The following is a 17,565-nucleotide window of genomic DNA, read 5'->3' on the forward strand; positions in this document are numbered from 1 at the left end:
TAAGCAGAAAGGGAACAAACAAAGAAGGGAACAAGTCTACGTGTCACAGACAGACTTGTAGTCCCCAAATACGCACACGTTACATTCCTTGGAACCTGTGAATATGTTACTTTACTTGATAAAAAATAAACTTTTAAAATGTGGTTAAGTTAAGGAGCTTGACTTGGGAAGAATATTCTGGATTATCTGATGGGTCTGGGATAACCCAAAAGTCTGCACAGGAGGGAGGCAGGTGTGTCTTAGACCTGGAAGGCAGTGTGACAGTGGAACCCGAGGGTGGATGGAGGAGCAGCAAGCCAGAGCGTATAGGCAGAAGACGTAAACAGATCCTACCTAGAGCCTGCCGAGACACCCACCCCCTTGTAGCTCGTTGTTAGGGGATTTAACTAGGCTCCCCCCTCTAGAATTTCCAATCAAGGGGTTTTGTTGTCCTGCCATGGCCTCCACAGGACACTAACAGTCAAGCCCCGCAAGACTGTTAGCCATGACGTGGCTCTTCAGAGCAGCCCGGAGGAAAACACAGCTGAGCTTGGAGTAACCTGGGTGCAGCGAATGCCTCAGATGTCCGAGTGACAAGGTTCACGTTGCTCTATAGCCTGCAGTAGGATTGGGCAGGAGGCTACGGGTGGATTCTAGTGGACGCTGTGGGTAAAGTGTTATTCAGGGTGCAGTTTTAATCTCGCTCCCAAAGATCAGTCTACCCAGAACCTGAAAATAGGAACATCTTTTCAAAAAGAAAAGGAAAATAAACAAAAGAAAATATCGTGGATTTATGATCCATCTCAAACGCCGTTTATGGTGGTGCAAGCCTTTAATCCCAGCATTTGGGAGGGAGAGGCAGGCAGGTCTCTATGAATCTGAGATTAGCCTGGTCTATGTGGTGAGTTCTACGATAGCCAGGGGTTACACAGATAGACTGTCTCAAAAATCAAAATGGTCCCCCCACAAAAGCAATGCAACTAGTAGTCTTATAGGAGATCAGAGAGGAAGAGAGTGTGGGTGGCCTAAACCTAACCTGCCAATTACTTTCCTCTGAGCATTCAAATTGGGTATCTGGGATCCATCCTTGCTCTGTGGTCGGGGACACAAGATGGGCTCAGGCAAACTCATGGTCTTTGATCCAGAATACAGCATCAGTGGGAAGGCAAAGTATTATGATAAAGGGGCTCATGTAACTATAGACAGCACTGCAAGCCGGAGACTCAGAAAGCTGGTGGTAGAGCCCAGCCCAGTGTGAAGGCCAGAGCCCAGGCGGGCTGACAGTATCAGCCCCAATCTGTGGAGCATGGATGGAATGCCTACCTTCCCACCTTCCTGCTCTTCCCAGGCCCACCCTCTGCCACCTAGAGCTGTCTCTCCTCTGTGTATTATGAGGCCTTCAACATCCCCTGCTTTCTTGACATCCCTGAACCCCACAGGGCCCCCAAGGCATCAACCACAACTTGCCCTGCTTTTACTAGGCGCAACCCTCCCTGGTTGACACCCGTCTCACGGACCAGCCATGTTGTGCTCAGCCTTCAATGTATCATAGAGGAACTCTACCCTCAGCTTTCTAAGGAGCTGGCAGATGTGTGCAGATGTGGTCATGCCACGTCACGCCCCTGCTGGCGGTTGGTGGCCTGGTGTCATCTCCAAATCTCCAAGTGGGATCTCATTGTCCTACTGAAGAGTCCTGAGCTATGGTTCAGCTCCTCTGAGGTGCTGAGCTCTGAGCTTGTGCCATAGACGATGGGCTCTTACCCAGGAGACCCAGGCCAGATGTTTCCAGTTTCAGCTGGAGGGCAGGATGCATCTGCGCTCCACCTTCTCAGAGACCCCTGCGTCCCATTCCCTGTCCCAGCAGGTGGGAGACTTAATAAGCCTAGTTATTAGATGAGCTAACAAATCCTTCCTTCCCTCCCTCACCTCCTTCTTCCCTCTCTTTCCCTTCTTTCAGATAGAATAAAAGATGATGCAATCAGAAAGGAACGACCCTACAAGATCTTTTTCAAAGATCTCTTCCTTTTCAAAGAAAATGAGGTGGCCGCGAAGCAAAAGGTAAGGTTCTTAAGCTCAAGGTCCCACAAAGGTTAGAGTCACGTGCTTTGAGCCATAGTTCTTATCGGTTTGTATGGGTTAAGACACGGGCTAGGTGATGCATGTCACTTGAGAGGCAGAGGCATGTGGATCTCTGTGAGTTCGAGGCCAGCCTGGTCTACAACGTTGGTTATAGGGCAATTAGGACTTAAAAAAAGATATTGATGTGCCTGGTATGTGGTCATCCGGACTGTTCTGGGAAGACTGGGCATTCAGAGGACAGGGGTAAGCAGGGACCTTCAGAGATCGCCACCTAGTGGGGGAAGGCAGCTACGCCGGTACCCGCTAGCGGGACAGTCAGGGTCCACACTTTTCATATTATTACATTTCTGAAACCCGGACTAGCCTGCACAGATGGCATGTCGTGCATCATTGGCCAGACACAAAATAAAAGTGCGTCTCACCATGGGTGACACCTTAGAACTGACAGACAGGACACAGCATCAGAGACGGGTAAAGGAGACAGAGCGGTCTGCACTGTTGGGAAGAGAGGACGGGAGGGGGAGAGACAGAGAAGTCACTGTGGTGACAGGAGTCGAGTCCTTAGGAATGACCCCAAAGGTGTCAAAGCAGTTATGGATAAACAAGTCTATACGTGCTTCGGGGAGAGAAGGGAAGAGAGAAAGGGTAGAGAGAAGAAGGGGATCATTTTTAGAGTAATTTGCAGTGAAGTTTAATCAGCAGTGAGCCTGAGTGAGCTTCATGTTTTCTTTCCAAGGGTCACTGGTTAAAGGACCCTCCTAACCCTTCATAAAATGAGTAATATATCTAGAAACACCGCAGTATCTTCATCTGGTCTGACTTTTCTCCAGGTGTTGGCAAGCCTTTGTTGAGCGTTAACATAATATTAAACTGAAAGAACCTGAAGGAAATCCAAGGGGTGGGCTCTCACCACCTCCGGTGGAGCTGGGTCCCTCTTGTGTTTCCAGTCTCGACAAGCTCTTGGATTTCCCTGGAAAGACGTTTTCCTGTCTCGGAGGTACTTTATTAAAGGCCCCACCTTTCAAACACGGTCTTCCTTGTCTCCACCTAACAAGGAAAGGGACGCCGTGCTCTTGGCTTCCAGGGCAGCTTCCAGGCTGCCTAAGGCCAAACGTCTTGGCTGTCTGCCTACGATCCCGATCATAACAATGTAGTGCTTTGCCGTACCAAAGCTCCGTCTGCACTTTTGCGCCCTGGGCAGGAAAGACTCATGAGCCGCAACATGAAAATCCACCAGAAGTCGACGTTTTCATCTCGCATGAAGAGCCGCTCGCACCTCAGCCAGCTGACGTTCTACGCAGAAGGAGGCGGCGGCTCCTACGAAGACCTGGGGCTAGACCCCACTCTTATTCTCAGACTGACAGAAGGTAAGTCCACACTACTCTTCGCTTTAAAATGCGTGCGTCATCGGTTGGGGAGATTTACTGGTGGCGAGAGACAGCAAGCTATTTCAAGATAAGACCGCCAGAGGGCGCAACACGGACACTGTTTGATGGGGAGATATGGATGGAGATAGGGTTCCTCTGTGTGATCCTGGATGTTCTGAAGTTCACTCTGTAGACCAGGCTGGCCTCAGACTCAGAGATCCCCCCTACCTCTGCTGGAATTAAAGGCATGTGCCACCAGTGACCTGCCGACACAGATATTCTTAAAGCCAAAAAGAAAGTGTTTATTGCTGGCCTGCAGCCTGCAGCTGCATGGGGGAACTTGCCCAAAGCAGATGAAAATGGCTCAATGAGGTTGAGGCACCCCAAATCTCTAAGCAAATGCAGAGTTCAAGTCCAAGCCTGCCTGACTACATTGGCTACCTCCCAGTGGATATTAGTTAATGACTGTTATAATTAGTACTGCTTTTATGATTGATTGCAAAACGAAATGATTCATTCCAAGCGTGTTGTCTGAACAATAGCCGCTAATAGTTATCGAGAAACTACTGTGTGTTTTATATTCTGCAGCCCTGTTTCCTTTTCCCAATGCTGCTGTGGGAAAGAGGGATGTTCTTACAGGGGCTACCCTGTGCTTTCATAACAAATAGAAGCCATGTTGAAATTTCAGGGGCTTCCAGTTTACTTCTCGGTCGCTTTCCCTTTGGGTCCCTGCCGAAGGAACGGTAGCCGTCTAGAATATCTCGGGCTGCAACTAAGGGCTCATGAAGCTTCTTCTTGGAAGTTACATAGCTCCATGCCTGTTTCATGGCCAGAACACGGAAATGGCCATGAGTTGAGGATAGAAGAACAGTTTTCACACAGACGAGGAGACTAAGGCACAAAGAGAGAGCAGGCTTACTCTTCTCTCCCAGTTAGAGGTGGGAACCAGGGTACCTTTGGAGAGACGTAGCCCCCCAGGGCAGCACAGACCCACTGCCTGTTTAGGAAGTATTTTCTATCTATGTCATTAGCGAGAGACTTCATTCTGTACCAGATTCTGTTGGTTTCACACATGTTTAAAATCCCTAACCAGCCCTCCGAACTGTTCGAAGATACACAATAAGGGGTAGCAACTCTTGCGGCAGCTCTGGAGTGCCAGGAAACCCTACTGGAAGGCAACGCTCTTTTGCTTAGTCTGGATGCACAGCATATATGATGACTTGGCCAGCTCGCGTTCTGTGCAATATCGCTGAGAGCTAGCCAACTAAACCTATGTCTGTTTCCATGTTCTCTCCAGGCGCAGACAGAAAGAGGACTGTGCACGAGTTTATTAATGACCAGAGAGACAGATTTCTACTGGAGGTATTAAATGTAACTTTCTCCCGTTAACCAGGAGACTTCTTGCATAGCCTTGTCAGATACTTAGCCTGGCTCTGTGTTTTTCCATAACATGTTCTAAATCTATTATTGGCTGAACAGGGTGGCTCGTTCCTATGCTTATTCTCCTGAGCAATATTTATTGAGTATTTATTATGTGCTAGGTCATTACCAAACTCCTTCCCATTGGAGAACTTATATTTAAATAATCTATACTAGTAACCCAGGAAGTGGACTGTATTTCTAGAGGACATTGGGCCCCATTATCTCTTTTTCCCTTCAGTCCGAGAATAGCCCCAATAGCCCCTCAACAAAACTATTTGACTTAGAATTTTCTGATATTCATGTTGACTATGATGGAAACCAGAACATTCTGGAATCTCCCAGCTCTCTCTACACCCACTCAATACCAGAGAGAAATGACTTGTTACAAGGAAAGGAAATATTAAAATCAGCTGGAAGAGCCCCCACGAGGCAGGGTTTAGAAGCACGAGCAAAGGTGTTTGGTCAACCAGCCCCTCAGCTCTGTGGAGTCCACCTGTGGTACCAGCTGTAGCTGTAACAATAAACACACAGCCTAGCCAGCCAGGGAAGATCTTGAAGCGTCTTATAAAATAACAGAGGGTTTTTATCCCATCAGTAACCTTGAACTGGAACCCAGGCCACATGACAATAATATTCTTTATTAGTCATATATCCATGTTAATTTAGCGCGGATAGAGCAGAGACACTGTGCTCACAACAGTGGGAGAGTAATTACAAAAGGAATCAATTGTTCACACCTCTGCTGTCGAGCCCAGATCGCTTAGAGACAGTCTGTTTCTGTTAAGGTCTTGAATGCTAATGAGTCAGGGAAAATATATCTGATCTTTCCTAGTTTCATAGCACACATTTTGGGATACAGGCCAGAGTTAATGCTTTCCTCTGAGACCAGCTGCAGTCAACAGAGCTCACATAAGCTATATCCTACGGCTGTGACTAGAACCTCACGCCTTTGTTTGCTAATATCAGTTCCTGCCTGGGATTTTGTCCTCAGCAGGAAACCTTGAGGATGGGGCTAATGTCTTGGCTAGGTACCCGGAGACGACACTTGGCAGAGTCTCTAGGATTTCAGTGCGGTTATAGTAAATGAGCTTTGTCCATTGCTCTGGCGTTTTTTTCTAACCCCCCAAGCAGGTTGATAACATATTCCCCAAGTAATAAAGTCAACTTATCGCTCAAACTGTAGCTGGAAAAAAACTGACCTTGCCCAAGTAATGTCTGGCTCTGGCCTTGTTTTCTAGAAGGTAGGACTAATGTCGCATCTCCTAAAGATGTCTTTGAGGTGAGGGTGGCCACGCCTACCAGTCTTAGGATGGCCATGTCAGAAAAACCAACCCTGTGGAGGTTTGGGGTCCTGCCGAGAGGTCTGGGGACTGAAGACAGGTCAGTCAATCAATCATGTCTGTGGAATGAAGTGTCATTGGAAACTCCAGTCAGTGAGGCTCAGTTGATTCCCTGGTTGGCTATAGCCATGTTTATCATTACAGGTGCAGGAGGCCGACTCTGTGGGGGTGGGGGTCCCCGAAAAGCTTTGATTCTGGAGCACCTCTAAACCAGTGGTTCTCAGTATGTGGGTCACGACCCCTTGGGGTCACATGTCGGATATTTACATTACGATTCGCAACAGTAGCAAAACTGCAGTGATGAAGGAGCAGTGGATTAACTCTGTGGTTGCGGTCACCCCAGCATAGGTGCTGTGTTAAAGGGCCTCAGCATTAGGGAGGTTGAGAGCCACTGCTCTAAACCTTACCTCAGGGGGCTCTTCTGGCCCAGGGGTTCTGTGAGATCTCCCAGAAACCTGAGACTGCTTGAGGGGCTCCAATTTGCTGTTGGTGTCAGTAGTGAGGGTGGACTTGGGGATGAGTAACTGAATTTTCAAAAACTGAGTTGGTCCCATAGCTTCTTGCCTTGTTTCTTTCACCCCTTTTTCTCTGCCCCCTCCCCCCTGCCGACCCCTTCCTTTTTAAAAGTTTTATATGTGGCTGACTTATGGTGTGAAAGCCTCATTTAGAATGTAAGTGCTACTGTATTGTTATTTTTATACTATGATTTTATGCCAATAATTTGACATGGATGGAATGAATTTCTGCAAAGTTACAAGCTAACAAAGCTTGTCCAAAGAGAACGTAGATAAACAGCTTCATATCGCTATAAAAATTGTACTAGTAGGCAAAAGAAAAAAAAACCCACATTCTCTGGCTAAGTGTACCAGACATTTTAAGAGAAAGCCAGTTTAATTTTACAGACCCCATTACATTAAATTGAGTAAGAAGGAGGCACACTCCCAGCACTTGGTATGACAAGAACGGTGCACAGGATGGCCTGGTGGGCAGAGGCACATGCTCCAAGCCTGGTGACCTAAGCTCAGTATCTGAGACCTGCATGGAGGAAGGAGTGGCTTCTCCCAGTTGTCCTCTGACCCCCACGTGTCCCTGCCCCATGCACTTAAACTAACCAACTAATCAAATAAATATAATGTTTAAAGAGGAAGAAAGGTAGAGGCAAGCACTCCAGACAATTTTTAACAAATCCAATAATATGCAAAAAGGATAAATCCATCATTAGCTTAACATTTGAAAATGGCTAAGTACAATACGTAGCAACCGATTAGAAATGAAAAGCCATGTAATCATCTCAACCAATGTGGAAAGAGCATTTGCCTATATCCAAAATTTATCTTTTTCAATAGCATGACTGTTATCCTTTGAGACTTTCTCACAATGTATTTTGATAATGTCACACCCCCCAACTCATTCCAGATCAGCTTTCACCCCCTTACTCCTCCACTTTCATGGTCTTTCCTTTTTTGCTTTAAACCTGTTGAGTCCTATTTGTGTTGCCCAACTGCTCTTGGATGTGGGGCCTGCCCTGGATGTGGGTGACTGACCAAGAGTCACACCATTAAAGAATCCCTCTCCCTGGAGCTCCGGTCCTCCATGCTGTGGTTTTGCTTTATTTGCATTTGCAAATGTCTTGTGCATGTTGCCGCGATTGCTGGGAGTCCATAGGTGCGCTTTGCCGGTTGTGTCTGGAAAACACTGTGTTCTTGACATCATCTACACCGCTGGCTCTTACAATGCTTCTGCTCTTCCACAACGATGCCTGAGCCTCGGGGAGCTCTGTGCAAGGTTGAGAATTCCACAGTCTCTTATTCTCAGCTCGTTGACCAGTTGTGGGTCTCTATGTTTATCACCGTTTATTATAAGAAGTCGCTTCTCTGATAACAGTTGAGAGGTGCACTGATCTCTGGGCAGAGCAATATGCCATTAGGACTTATGCTGGCTGCTTCCATGTGAACTTGACACACATGCTGGACTCATCAAAAAGGAGGGAGTCACAGAAAAAAAAAATGCCTCCATAAAATCTGGCTGTAGGTAAGCCTGTAGGCATTTTCTTAATCAGTGATTGATGTGTGATTGGTGTGGGAGGGCCCAGCCTGTCTTGGGTGGAAGCACCCTTGGACTGGTATTCCTGGGTTTTATAAGAAAGCAGGCTGAGCTAGCCATGGGAAGCAAGCCAGTAAGCAGCATCCTCCATGGCCTCTGCATCAGCTCCTGCCTCCTGGATTCTGCCGGCTTGAGTTCCTGCTCTCACTACTTTTAGTGATGAATTATTATATGGAGGCATAACTGAAATAAATCCTTTTCTCCCCAAGATGCTTTGGGCCATAATATTTCATCACCACAGTAGTAACCCTCACTGTCTTAGTTTGGGTTTTTATTGCTGTGTAGAGACACCATGACCACGGCAATTCTTATAAAAGAAATATTTAATTGAGGGGGCTCTTTTACAGTTTCAGAGGTTCAGTCCATTACAATCATGAAGGGGAGCATGGCGGCATGCAGGCAGACATGGTGCTGGAGCTGAGAGTCCTATATCTTGACTCAGAGGCAACAGGAAGTCTACTGACTGTCACACTGAGTGAAGCTTGAGAAAAAGACTCTCAAAGCCCACCCCCACAGTGACACGCTTCCTCCAGTGAGGCCACACCCACTCCAACAAAGCCACACCTCCTAATAGTGCCACTGCCTATGAGATCATGAGGGCCAATTATATTCAAACTATCACACTAAGACAGGAGTTGTTTTAATGCTATATCTACTTAACAGGATGATAGCAGTACCTTCTCCCCTAGGTCCTATCTAGTCACAAGTGCTTGACCCCAACACCAGGGCTAGACAAGGGTTCTCTACGCAGTGAAATAGACCTTGGGTCCAATCAGAAAGTGGTTGGCTACTCAAATAATATCCATGCCACTATTGCACCAGTAAGCATATCTTGCCAGGCCAGTCATTATTGTAGCTCCTAGGGTTCATAGCTGGATAAGAGTGGTGTTTCTCTCCTCCGCTGGCATGCATAGCTCTTTCCAACATTATGAAAGTTATCTAGAAGGGGTGAAACTTCCAGGTCTGTACCAGCTGAATTTCTCCAAGGCGGTGTCTTCAGTGATACTGTCTGTATCAGTCAGGTTTCTACTGCTGTGATAAAACACCATGACCAAGAGAAAGGAAAGGGTTCCTCTCACCTTACTCGTCCAGGTAACTGTCCATCACTGAGACTGAGGGAAATTAGCTTGGGAACTGGGGTAAGGCAGGAACCTGGAGGCAAGAACGGAAGCAGAAGCCATGGAGGAGTGCTGCTTCCTGACTTTTTCCCCAAGACCTACTCAGCATGTTCTTTTATACCATCCAGGACCACCTACCAGAGGTGACATCACTTACAGTCAGCTGGGTCTTCCCATGTCAATTATTAATCAAGAAAATGCTTCATAGCCTTGGCCACAAGCCAATCTTAGGGAAGCTTTTTCCTTTCAATTGAAATTCCCTCCTGTCCGATAACTCTAGCTTGTCCCAAGTTGACAACAACCTAGCTAACACAGGGACTTAGTTCTGGAGGGTAACCAAGGGCAACGGCAATAGCTGATAATATTTGAGGGGTCAATGAGACCCCAGTGATCAAAACTCAAAAAGAGTAGCACACTCTTGGCGTTGGGCTTTTATTTTCTAACATGGGGTGTCTAGCGGGGGTATTAACACTTAAGGCCTTTGAAGGAAGTCATATTGAAACCTGCCACTATAGAATCTTCTTACAGTATATACATGCATACAGAGGGGAAGTGGGACAAGTCTATGTGGCATCAGATCTCATATGCTGCACTAAAAAAAAAAAGATAGTTGTCAAAATTCACAGTTGAAAATCTAAACAGATCTCTCTGGGTTTGGTTGAATAATCCACACCCTCAGGCCAACTTGGAGAAATCCATCATTGCACCCCAAGTTGAAACTTACTTCTCCTGTCAGAGGGGGCCTGAGAGCTATAGACAGCCTGGTTTCTTTGTGGCCCAAAATCCTGGATAACAGATGGACCTACTCTTTGAAAAGCACCTGTGTTTTGGCAGGTAGGGAGCAGACATTTTAGAAGAACACAAAGTCGTTTTGTGAACGCTAGTAAGAAGACTTCGCTTCCCTCCTGACTTGCCCGCAAAGCAATCTTCCAGCATGAGATAAAGTCCCAGCTCTGTGCATGTGCATTACTTCTAAAGCAAGTGGCCATCTTGCAGCAGGACCCACTCCCTAGCCTTTTCAGAGGTTCTGTTGAAACCTATCAGTAACAAGTGACGGAATGTTCTTGACCCGCTCTTGTTTTCGATATTCCTAGTACGCAGTGTCAACCAAGAAAAACACAATTCAAAGGTTTGAAAAGCTCATGGTCATGAAGGAAAATCAACTCAGGAAAGCCGAGAAAAAGCTCCAAGCTGACGCCATAGCCTTTGAAGAGTTCCTCCGTGAAAATGACCAGAGATCTGTGGACGCTCTTAAAATGTTAGTGTCTCCACCCTAGCCGCACCCTTCCACCCGAGTCTTTGCTTGCTTGCTTCAGTTTTTCAGAAAAGCAAATGAATAATTAATAGATGCTCGTTCCCTTTCAGGGCAGCACAAGAAACAATAAACAAACTCCAGATGACAACGGAGCTCAAGAAAGCAAGCATGGAAGTCCAGGGAATAAAGAGGTGAGAGGGGCCACCTTTTCCTCAGCCCGTTCCCACGTCCCATCGTGACTTCTTGTGCCCGGCAAAGGCCAAGTGGGAATAACCTTACCAACAGGTAACTCAATATAAACAGATTTTAAAGTGAATGGCATGGCTGTCAAGGATTGCGCCTGTCTAGATTTCAGAGCATAACCTCTCTCTCAAAGACTCCCCCAGTTGTAGATGCAGACGTAGAGGAGTTAGCTGAAAAGAGAAAAACAATGTCAGGAATAAATAAGGGTTTTTTTTTTCCTATGTGCCTCCTGTTTGCTCGTTGTAAGAAACCCTTCACCCACATTCAACATCTCAGCTGGGATGCATTTGACGATCAGCTTGCGTTCATCGTTGGCAGTTTTTGTCCTCAAACTCCAGAGCAGAATCTCATGGCACTAATAAATGTAAGCTCTGTACTGAGAAAAATCACAGGAGCAGGGATGGGGCTCATATTATTATGTGCTAAGTCATCCCTTCTCGAACCTTCTGTGTTCAAGGAAACTCAGCTGAATGAGTTTCAGTATCTAATGTCTAAAAGACTCTTGTGATCACTTGAGACACTAAGTTCATAATCCAAAATATGTGTTTCAAACAGATTCTGGCTCTAGTCGCCTCTTCTACTTAAAAGTCTAAGGTTGAAGGTGCTTCATAATAGGAGACCCCTCCCCACTTCCCCAGGTATGAAATTCTTGGCTACGTCCCCAGCATTTTTTTCTTACTTTCCGTGTCTAAATTGTGCCTTGCTATATTGCTCAGGCTGGGCTAGAACTCACTCTGTTGTTCCAGCAAACCTTAAACATCTTGCTTCAGCTTCCCAATCAGCCGGGATTTCAGGGGTACACTACCAGGCCCATTTAGATGATCCATATCCTATCCATATATTTGTCCATTAATCTATCAATTAATATTAATGTATGATTATATAATGACATTATATATTATATGCAATATATTCATTAATAAATAATATACAATTGTCCATTACCCTGTCCATCTGGTTCCATGAGGAACCTGAGCAGTGGCCAGGGTGCTCGTATAACTACGAGGCTCTGCATAGTGCCCACTTGGTTACACCTCTAAACAGCCTTGCTCGTGCCTGTGTCTCACCCTTCTAGAAGAGTAAATGAGATAACGGAGCAGACACATGGGTAGAACCAGCCAATGGGAGCCCCTTCCTTTTGTGGTAAGATGGTTCGAGAATGGAAAGTCTTTGAAAAGGAGAAAGGACTTTCTCTGGATACCTTTCCATCGAAGGCGTGCAATCCCAGCCAACGTTTACCGCATGATCTTTGTGACACTCTGGGAGGAGGAATGAGGGGCTCCCACCAGCTCCCAACTACTGAACATGAGGAATTGGGTGCTCACCCTTAGAGACCACAGATGCGGGGCTGAAGGACGGCTCTGACAGATGAAGGGTTGAGGCTGGGCTTTGAGACGATGCGGTCGTGAGAAGGGAACTAATGAAGTTCTAAATGAGGACCGTGGCTTGGGCCTTGCTGTTCTGTTTTCAACTCTGCGTGTGCGCCTGTTTGAAACAAGATTGGAGGAGAGCAGTATGAAGCTGGGGAAAGCAGAGAGCCCAAGTCTCTAGGTAATGTAGGTGAAAGCATAGGCATCTGTCAGATGTCTGCCATTGCTAGAGGGATACCAGTAATCTATTTCTTTTTCCCTAAGAGAAAAATAACAACATCTGTTGTTTAAAGATTTTCAGTTTATTTTTATTTTATGTATTTTGGTCTTTTGCCATGGGTGTCAGATCCCCTGGAATTGGAGTTCCAGACAGTCGTGAACTGCCTAGTGGGGGCTGGGAATCGACCCCAGGTCCTCTGGAAGAGGAGTCAGTGCTCTTAACCACTGAGCCATCTCTCCAGCCCCTAAAGATTTAGTTTTAATTAGGTGTTGTGGTAGTTTGAATATATGTGGCCCCCATAATCACACAGGGGGTGGCACTCTTTGGAGGTGTGCTACTGTGGGGTGGGCTTTGAAGTTTCTTATGCTTGAGACAGCACCCAGTGTGTTAGTTGATTTTCTGTTGCCTGCAAGATGTAGCAGTGGTCTCAGCTCCGTCCCCACCTCATGCCACCATTAGCTCTGCCAGGATGATAACTGACTGAACCTCTGAAACTGTAAACGAATCCCGTTAATTAAATGTTTTCTTTGTAAGAGTTGCCTTGGTCATGGTGTCTCTTCACAGCAATAAAAACCCAAAGTGAGACAGACATGTGTTTGTGGGATATGTGCACTAGTGGAGACATTGGATCTCCCTGGCAGGTATGAACCACCCAACACAGGCACGAGGAATTAAACTTGGGACCTAACCCACAAGAGCTGTGTGCATTCTTTATGCTCCATCGCTCTGGTTCCGAGGACACTGTACTGACTGGTCTCATGTTTCAGCATGACACAAGCTGGAGTCATCAGAGGAAGGAGCCTCAGCTGAGAAAATGCCTCCGTAACATCCAGGTGTAAGGCGTGTTCTCAATTAGTGACCAATGGGGAGGGCTCAACCCGTGGTAGGTGGTCCCATCCCTGGGCCAGTGGTTCTGGGTTGTGAGAAAGAGCAGACGGAGCAAGCCAGGAAAAAGACTAGTAAGCAGCTCCTCTCCGTTGCCTCTGCATGAGTTCCTGCCTCCAGGCTCCAGTCCTGCTTGAGTTCCCGTTCCTCCAGTGATGAACTGTGATCTAGAAGCGTAAGTCAAATAAACCCTTTTCTCCCCAACTTGCTTTTTGGTTATGGTGTTTCGTCACAGCAGTAGAAACCCTAACTAAGACTAATTTGTACCAGTGTACTGGGGTATTGCTGTGACAGACCTGACCATGGTTGGTTGTTGTTGTTGTTTTTGTTTTTGTTTTGTTTTTGGAGGATTTGGAAAAGACTTTGGAATTTAGGATTAGAAAAGTCATTGACTGTTGAGACCTCAGTGGGGTGTTCCGTGGGAGCTGGAAAGAGAAGAACATTGAGAGCAGTGCAGACAACGGAGGCCTGGCCTGTGAAATTCAGGGGGAAGTTTAAAGACTCCATCGGGGCCATTTGCTATTTTGAATTAAGATTCTGTGGTTCCTGTTAGCGGGGGCTGAAGAAGGAGCCGTGATTAACAAGACACCAGAAACTACTGAAGCGAATCACGTTACTGGGACCATTGCTGCTGTTCGGCTGGAGCTAAGAAATTAGCAGTGACCTTCTTTTTTTTTTTTTTGTGGTTTTTCGAGACAGGGTTTCTCCGTGGTTTTGGAGCCTGTCCTGGAACTAGCTCTTGTAGACCAGTGATCTTAATAAGAAATTAAGAAGAGATATTAGCACGGGTGAGGTGAAATCCTCTGGGAAGTGTTCCTGGGAGCACAGAGGAGTTGTGCTCCAGAGGCGGTCGTGATTGTACCTTGTGCTGGCAGCAGGGCTTGATAATGTGTCCATGTCACCCAGGTGGCGCTGGTTTTGAAGGCATGAAGGGTTCACGGAGAGCAGCTGAGACAGGGCACTGGGAGAGGCTGGGAAAGGCCATCGTTGAAGGCCCAGGACTGAAGGGGTCGTGCAAAGAAGTTGAGGCTTAGCACCATGAAGAGAGCCTTCGAGAAGCTATTGGTGAATGTCCAGGCCAGTATGGTGGGATGATCACCATGAACGTTAGTAGCTCTGGAGTGGAGCCAGCCAGATCCTAGAAGACACGCTGTGCACGCAGCAGAGGGCGGGGCCAGAGAAATGACCCAAGCCCTTTGGAGGAGTCTAGAAGATCGGGAGTGAATCCCAGATAACTGAATATTGAGTTATTTATACCGTTGGAGTTTGGGTTTTGCTTGGTTCAGATTGTGACGTTGCCCTGGTTCTTCCCTTTTGAAGAAGGTATTTGATTTACTTTTGGTTTGTAAAGGAGCCCACTGGTTAAAGACTCGAACTTTTAAGAGGTTGGATATTGAAGTAGAATGGTACGGTACTGGCCGGGCGGTGGTGGCGCACGCCTTTAATCCCAGCACTCGGGAGGCAGAGGCAGGCGGATCTCTGTGAGTTCGAGACCAGCCTGGTCTACAAGAGCTAGTTCCAGGACAGGCTCCAAAGCCACAGAGAAACCCTGTCTCGAAAAACCAAAAAAAAAAAAAAAAAAAGTACGGTACTGCCGGGAGCAGACGTGTCTGTCAGGAAAAGCCTTATGCTACTAAAACATCCTAATCCCATATTCAAGGAAGTTTTCTACAGGATATTTTAAAGAGACTGAAATTTTAATGTGGTTAAATTTGTAAAGATTGTGGGGCTTTTAAAGCTATTTATGATTTTAATATGAGATCTTGGGGATGAATAAGAAAGGAAGGGTTGTGGCTCAATAGTGATGCGTTTGTGTGTCAAGTTGACAAGGGGTCGGTTGTTCTGGCTGGTTCTGTGTGCCAACTTGCCACAAGCTAGAGCCATCAGAGAGGAAGGAGCTTCACTTGCAGAAACACCTCCATAAGCCGTAAGGCACTTTCTCAATTAGTGATCAGTGGGGGAGGCCCCAGTCCGTGGTGGGTGGTGCCGTCCCTGGAATGGCAGTCCTGGCTGAGCAAGCCAGGGGAAGCAAGCCAGCAAGCAGCATCCTCCGTGGCCTCTGCATCAGCTCCTGACTCCAGGATCCTGTCCTGTGTGAGTTCCTGTCCTGACTTCCTTCGTTGATGGACTATGATCTGGAGGTATAAGTCACATAAACCCTTCCCTCCCCAGCTTGCTATTTGGTCATGGTGTTTCTTCACAGCAATAGAAACCCTAGCTAAGACAGAGACCTATTTTTAAATGCTGTGCTGAGCACGCAAGAACGCATGTCGGGTATTGTGCACACTGTTTCCGCGCGTCAGGCCTCTGTGAAACGGTAGTTCCCTTTCTTCTCCTCATACACCCAGTCTTTCTCACCTTCCAGTTCCCCCATGTGGCCCGAGCTCACTAGAATATGATGCTTCTGACGGAGATAAATCAGCGGAGCTAGCCTGTTGCCCGCCCACTCTGAATGTGCGTGTCACTGGGCTGCTCCAGGCAAAGACCAGCGTCTGGTTTTTTTCCTCCCAGATCTTTGAGGAGTGCAGTGTCTGTGGTTGTGTTTACAAGTTGTGCTGTTTTTTTTTGTTTTGTTTTTTCGAGACAGGGTTTCTCTGTGGCTTTGGAGCCTGTCTTGGAACTAGCTCTTGTAGACCAGGCTGGTCTCGAACTCACAGAGATCCGCCTGCCTCTGCCTCCCAAGTGCTGGGATTAAAGGCATGCGCCAGTGCTGTTGTGCCAGCAAATGATGGCGAGAAAACTGCTTCCGCAGCTGCGTAACCGCATCCTTGTTTCTTTTGAAGTGAAATAGCGAAAACCGAATTCCTCCTCAAGGAGTACATGAAGTACGGGTTCTTCCTGCTGAAGCTGTCCCCGAAACATTGGCAAGCACAGCAATCACAGAAAAGAGCTCAGGCGTCAAAGAGTAACCCCATTCTCCCAAGAATCTTGGAAAGTAAGTCACGGGTCTTAATTCAAGCTAAGTGAAAACCCCTGATTCTCTAGAGTGTTCTGCCCGAAGTTTTTTATTTCACGGTCAAATTTTGAAAGTCAAAACTTGGACAAGGGTTCCTCCTATGTTTTTTTAAGATTTATTATTTTTATGTGGTGTTTGCCTGCATGTATGTCTGTGTGAGGGTGTCAGATCCCCTGGAACTGGAGTCACAGCTGTGAACTGCCATGTGGGTGCTGGGAATCGAACCTGGGTCCTCTGGAAGAGCAGCCAGTGCTCTTAACCACAGAGCCCCCTCTTGTTGCGAGCAGTGAGACCCCAGATCCTGAATTTCTTGTAAACAACTTGTTCTCCCCTGATCTGAGTGCCTACAGCTGCTCTGAGCACGAGACCTTCAGGAGTTCCTGATGGCAGGAGAGTGGTTTCTGGTGGGTTTGGCTGGGGCGTGGCTATCTCTACATAAGCTGCCCCTGAACACAATGAAGGGGGTATTCTTGGGGAATTCAAGGATGACCTGTGTCGCTGTCTCTGTCTGTGTGTGTTTGTGTATTTTAACCTCCAGCTCCCTTGCCCGAAGCTCGCGAACTTGGTAATAGCGCACCGAGCGCAGACACGGGGGCGCGGTGCGCGGCCCCCTCTTACTTTCGTCAGCATACACTATTAATTTGGAAACTCAAGTCAGCTTTGGATATAAAGCAACAAAAATTAACACATGAACACATAGAAAATACATTATTTATAGGTGATATCATGGTATCTCAAAACCTATTTGGTATTATTACAGGCCTTTATAGAAGGATCAATGGATACGAAGTCAATTATACCTCATTAACCGAAAATACTAACTGGAATAAACTAAATTTATTCACTGGAAGCAGTACAAATACTTTGAAGCCAGCAAAACAACAACTTCAATGTGTGTGACCTCGAGATTTGACAAATAGAAAATTATGTTGTGTTTTCAGATAGAAAAACTGATATTCTAAGTTACCAGTTTTCTTGAAATAAATGTGTATATTTGGTGGAATTATAATAAAAATACTGCTGCCAAGGGCTTTTCAGGGAGTTGAATAGCAAAATGGAGAGGACTTTGTACCACGAGGCTCATATAGAAACATAAATGAGAAAGTAATGGGGGTAGGTGGGTCACTAATGCTACTTTAAATTATGCATATTTAAATATATTATAATTTTATGCTAATAACCCTCAATTATTAGACTAGTGCTGTGCTGGCGTTAGGGTTATCAGTTA

General features: G+C 46.5%; 1 protein-coding gene across 1 annotated transcript in view; it reads left to right on the top strand.

Annotated features, from left to right (window-relative positions):
* The first annotated feature begins 1,786 nt into the window (after nt 1-1,786).
* Nucleotides 1,787-17,565, top strand: part of Ccdc38 (coiled-coil domain containing 38) — a 36,087-nt gene continuing 20,308 nt past the window's right edge. Inside the window, 7 exon segments of the mRNA XM_057757414.1 lie at nt 1,787-1,843; nt 1,903-2,037; nt 3,260-3,425; nt 4,723-4,787; nt 10,503-10,666; nt 10,774-10,854; nt 16,165-16,316. Of these exon segments, the coding sequence (XP_057613397.1) occupies nt 1,787-1,843; nt 1,903-2,037; nt 3,260-3,425; nt 4,723-4,787; nt 10,503-10,666; nt 10,774-10,854; nt 16,165-16,316 (820 nt within the window).

Source organism: Chionomys nivalis, chromosome 25, assembly GCF_950005125.1.
Source record: "Chionomys nivalis chromosome 25, mChiNiv1.1, whole genome shotgun sequence".
Taxonomy (NCBI): domain Eukaryota; kingdom Metazoa; phylum Chordata; class Mammalia; order Rodentia; family Cricetidae; genus Chionomys; species Chionomys nivalis.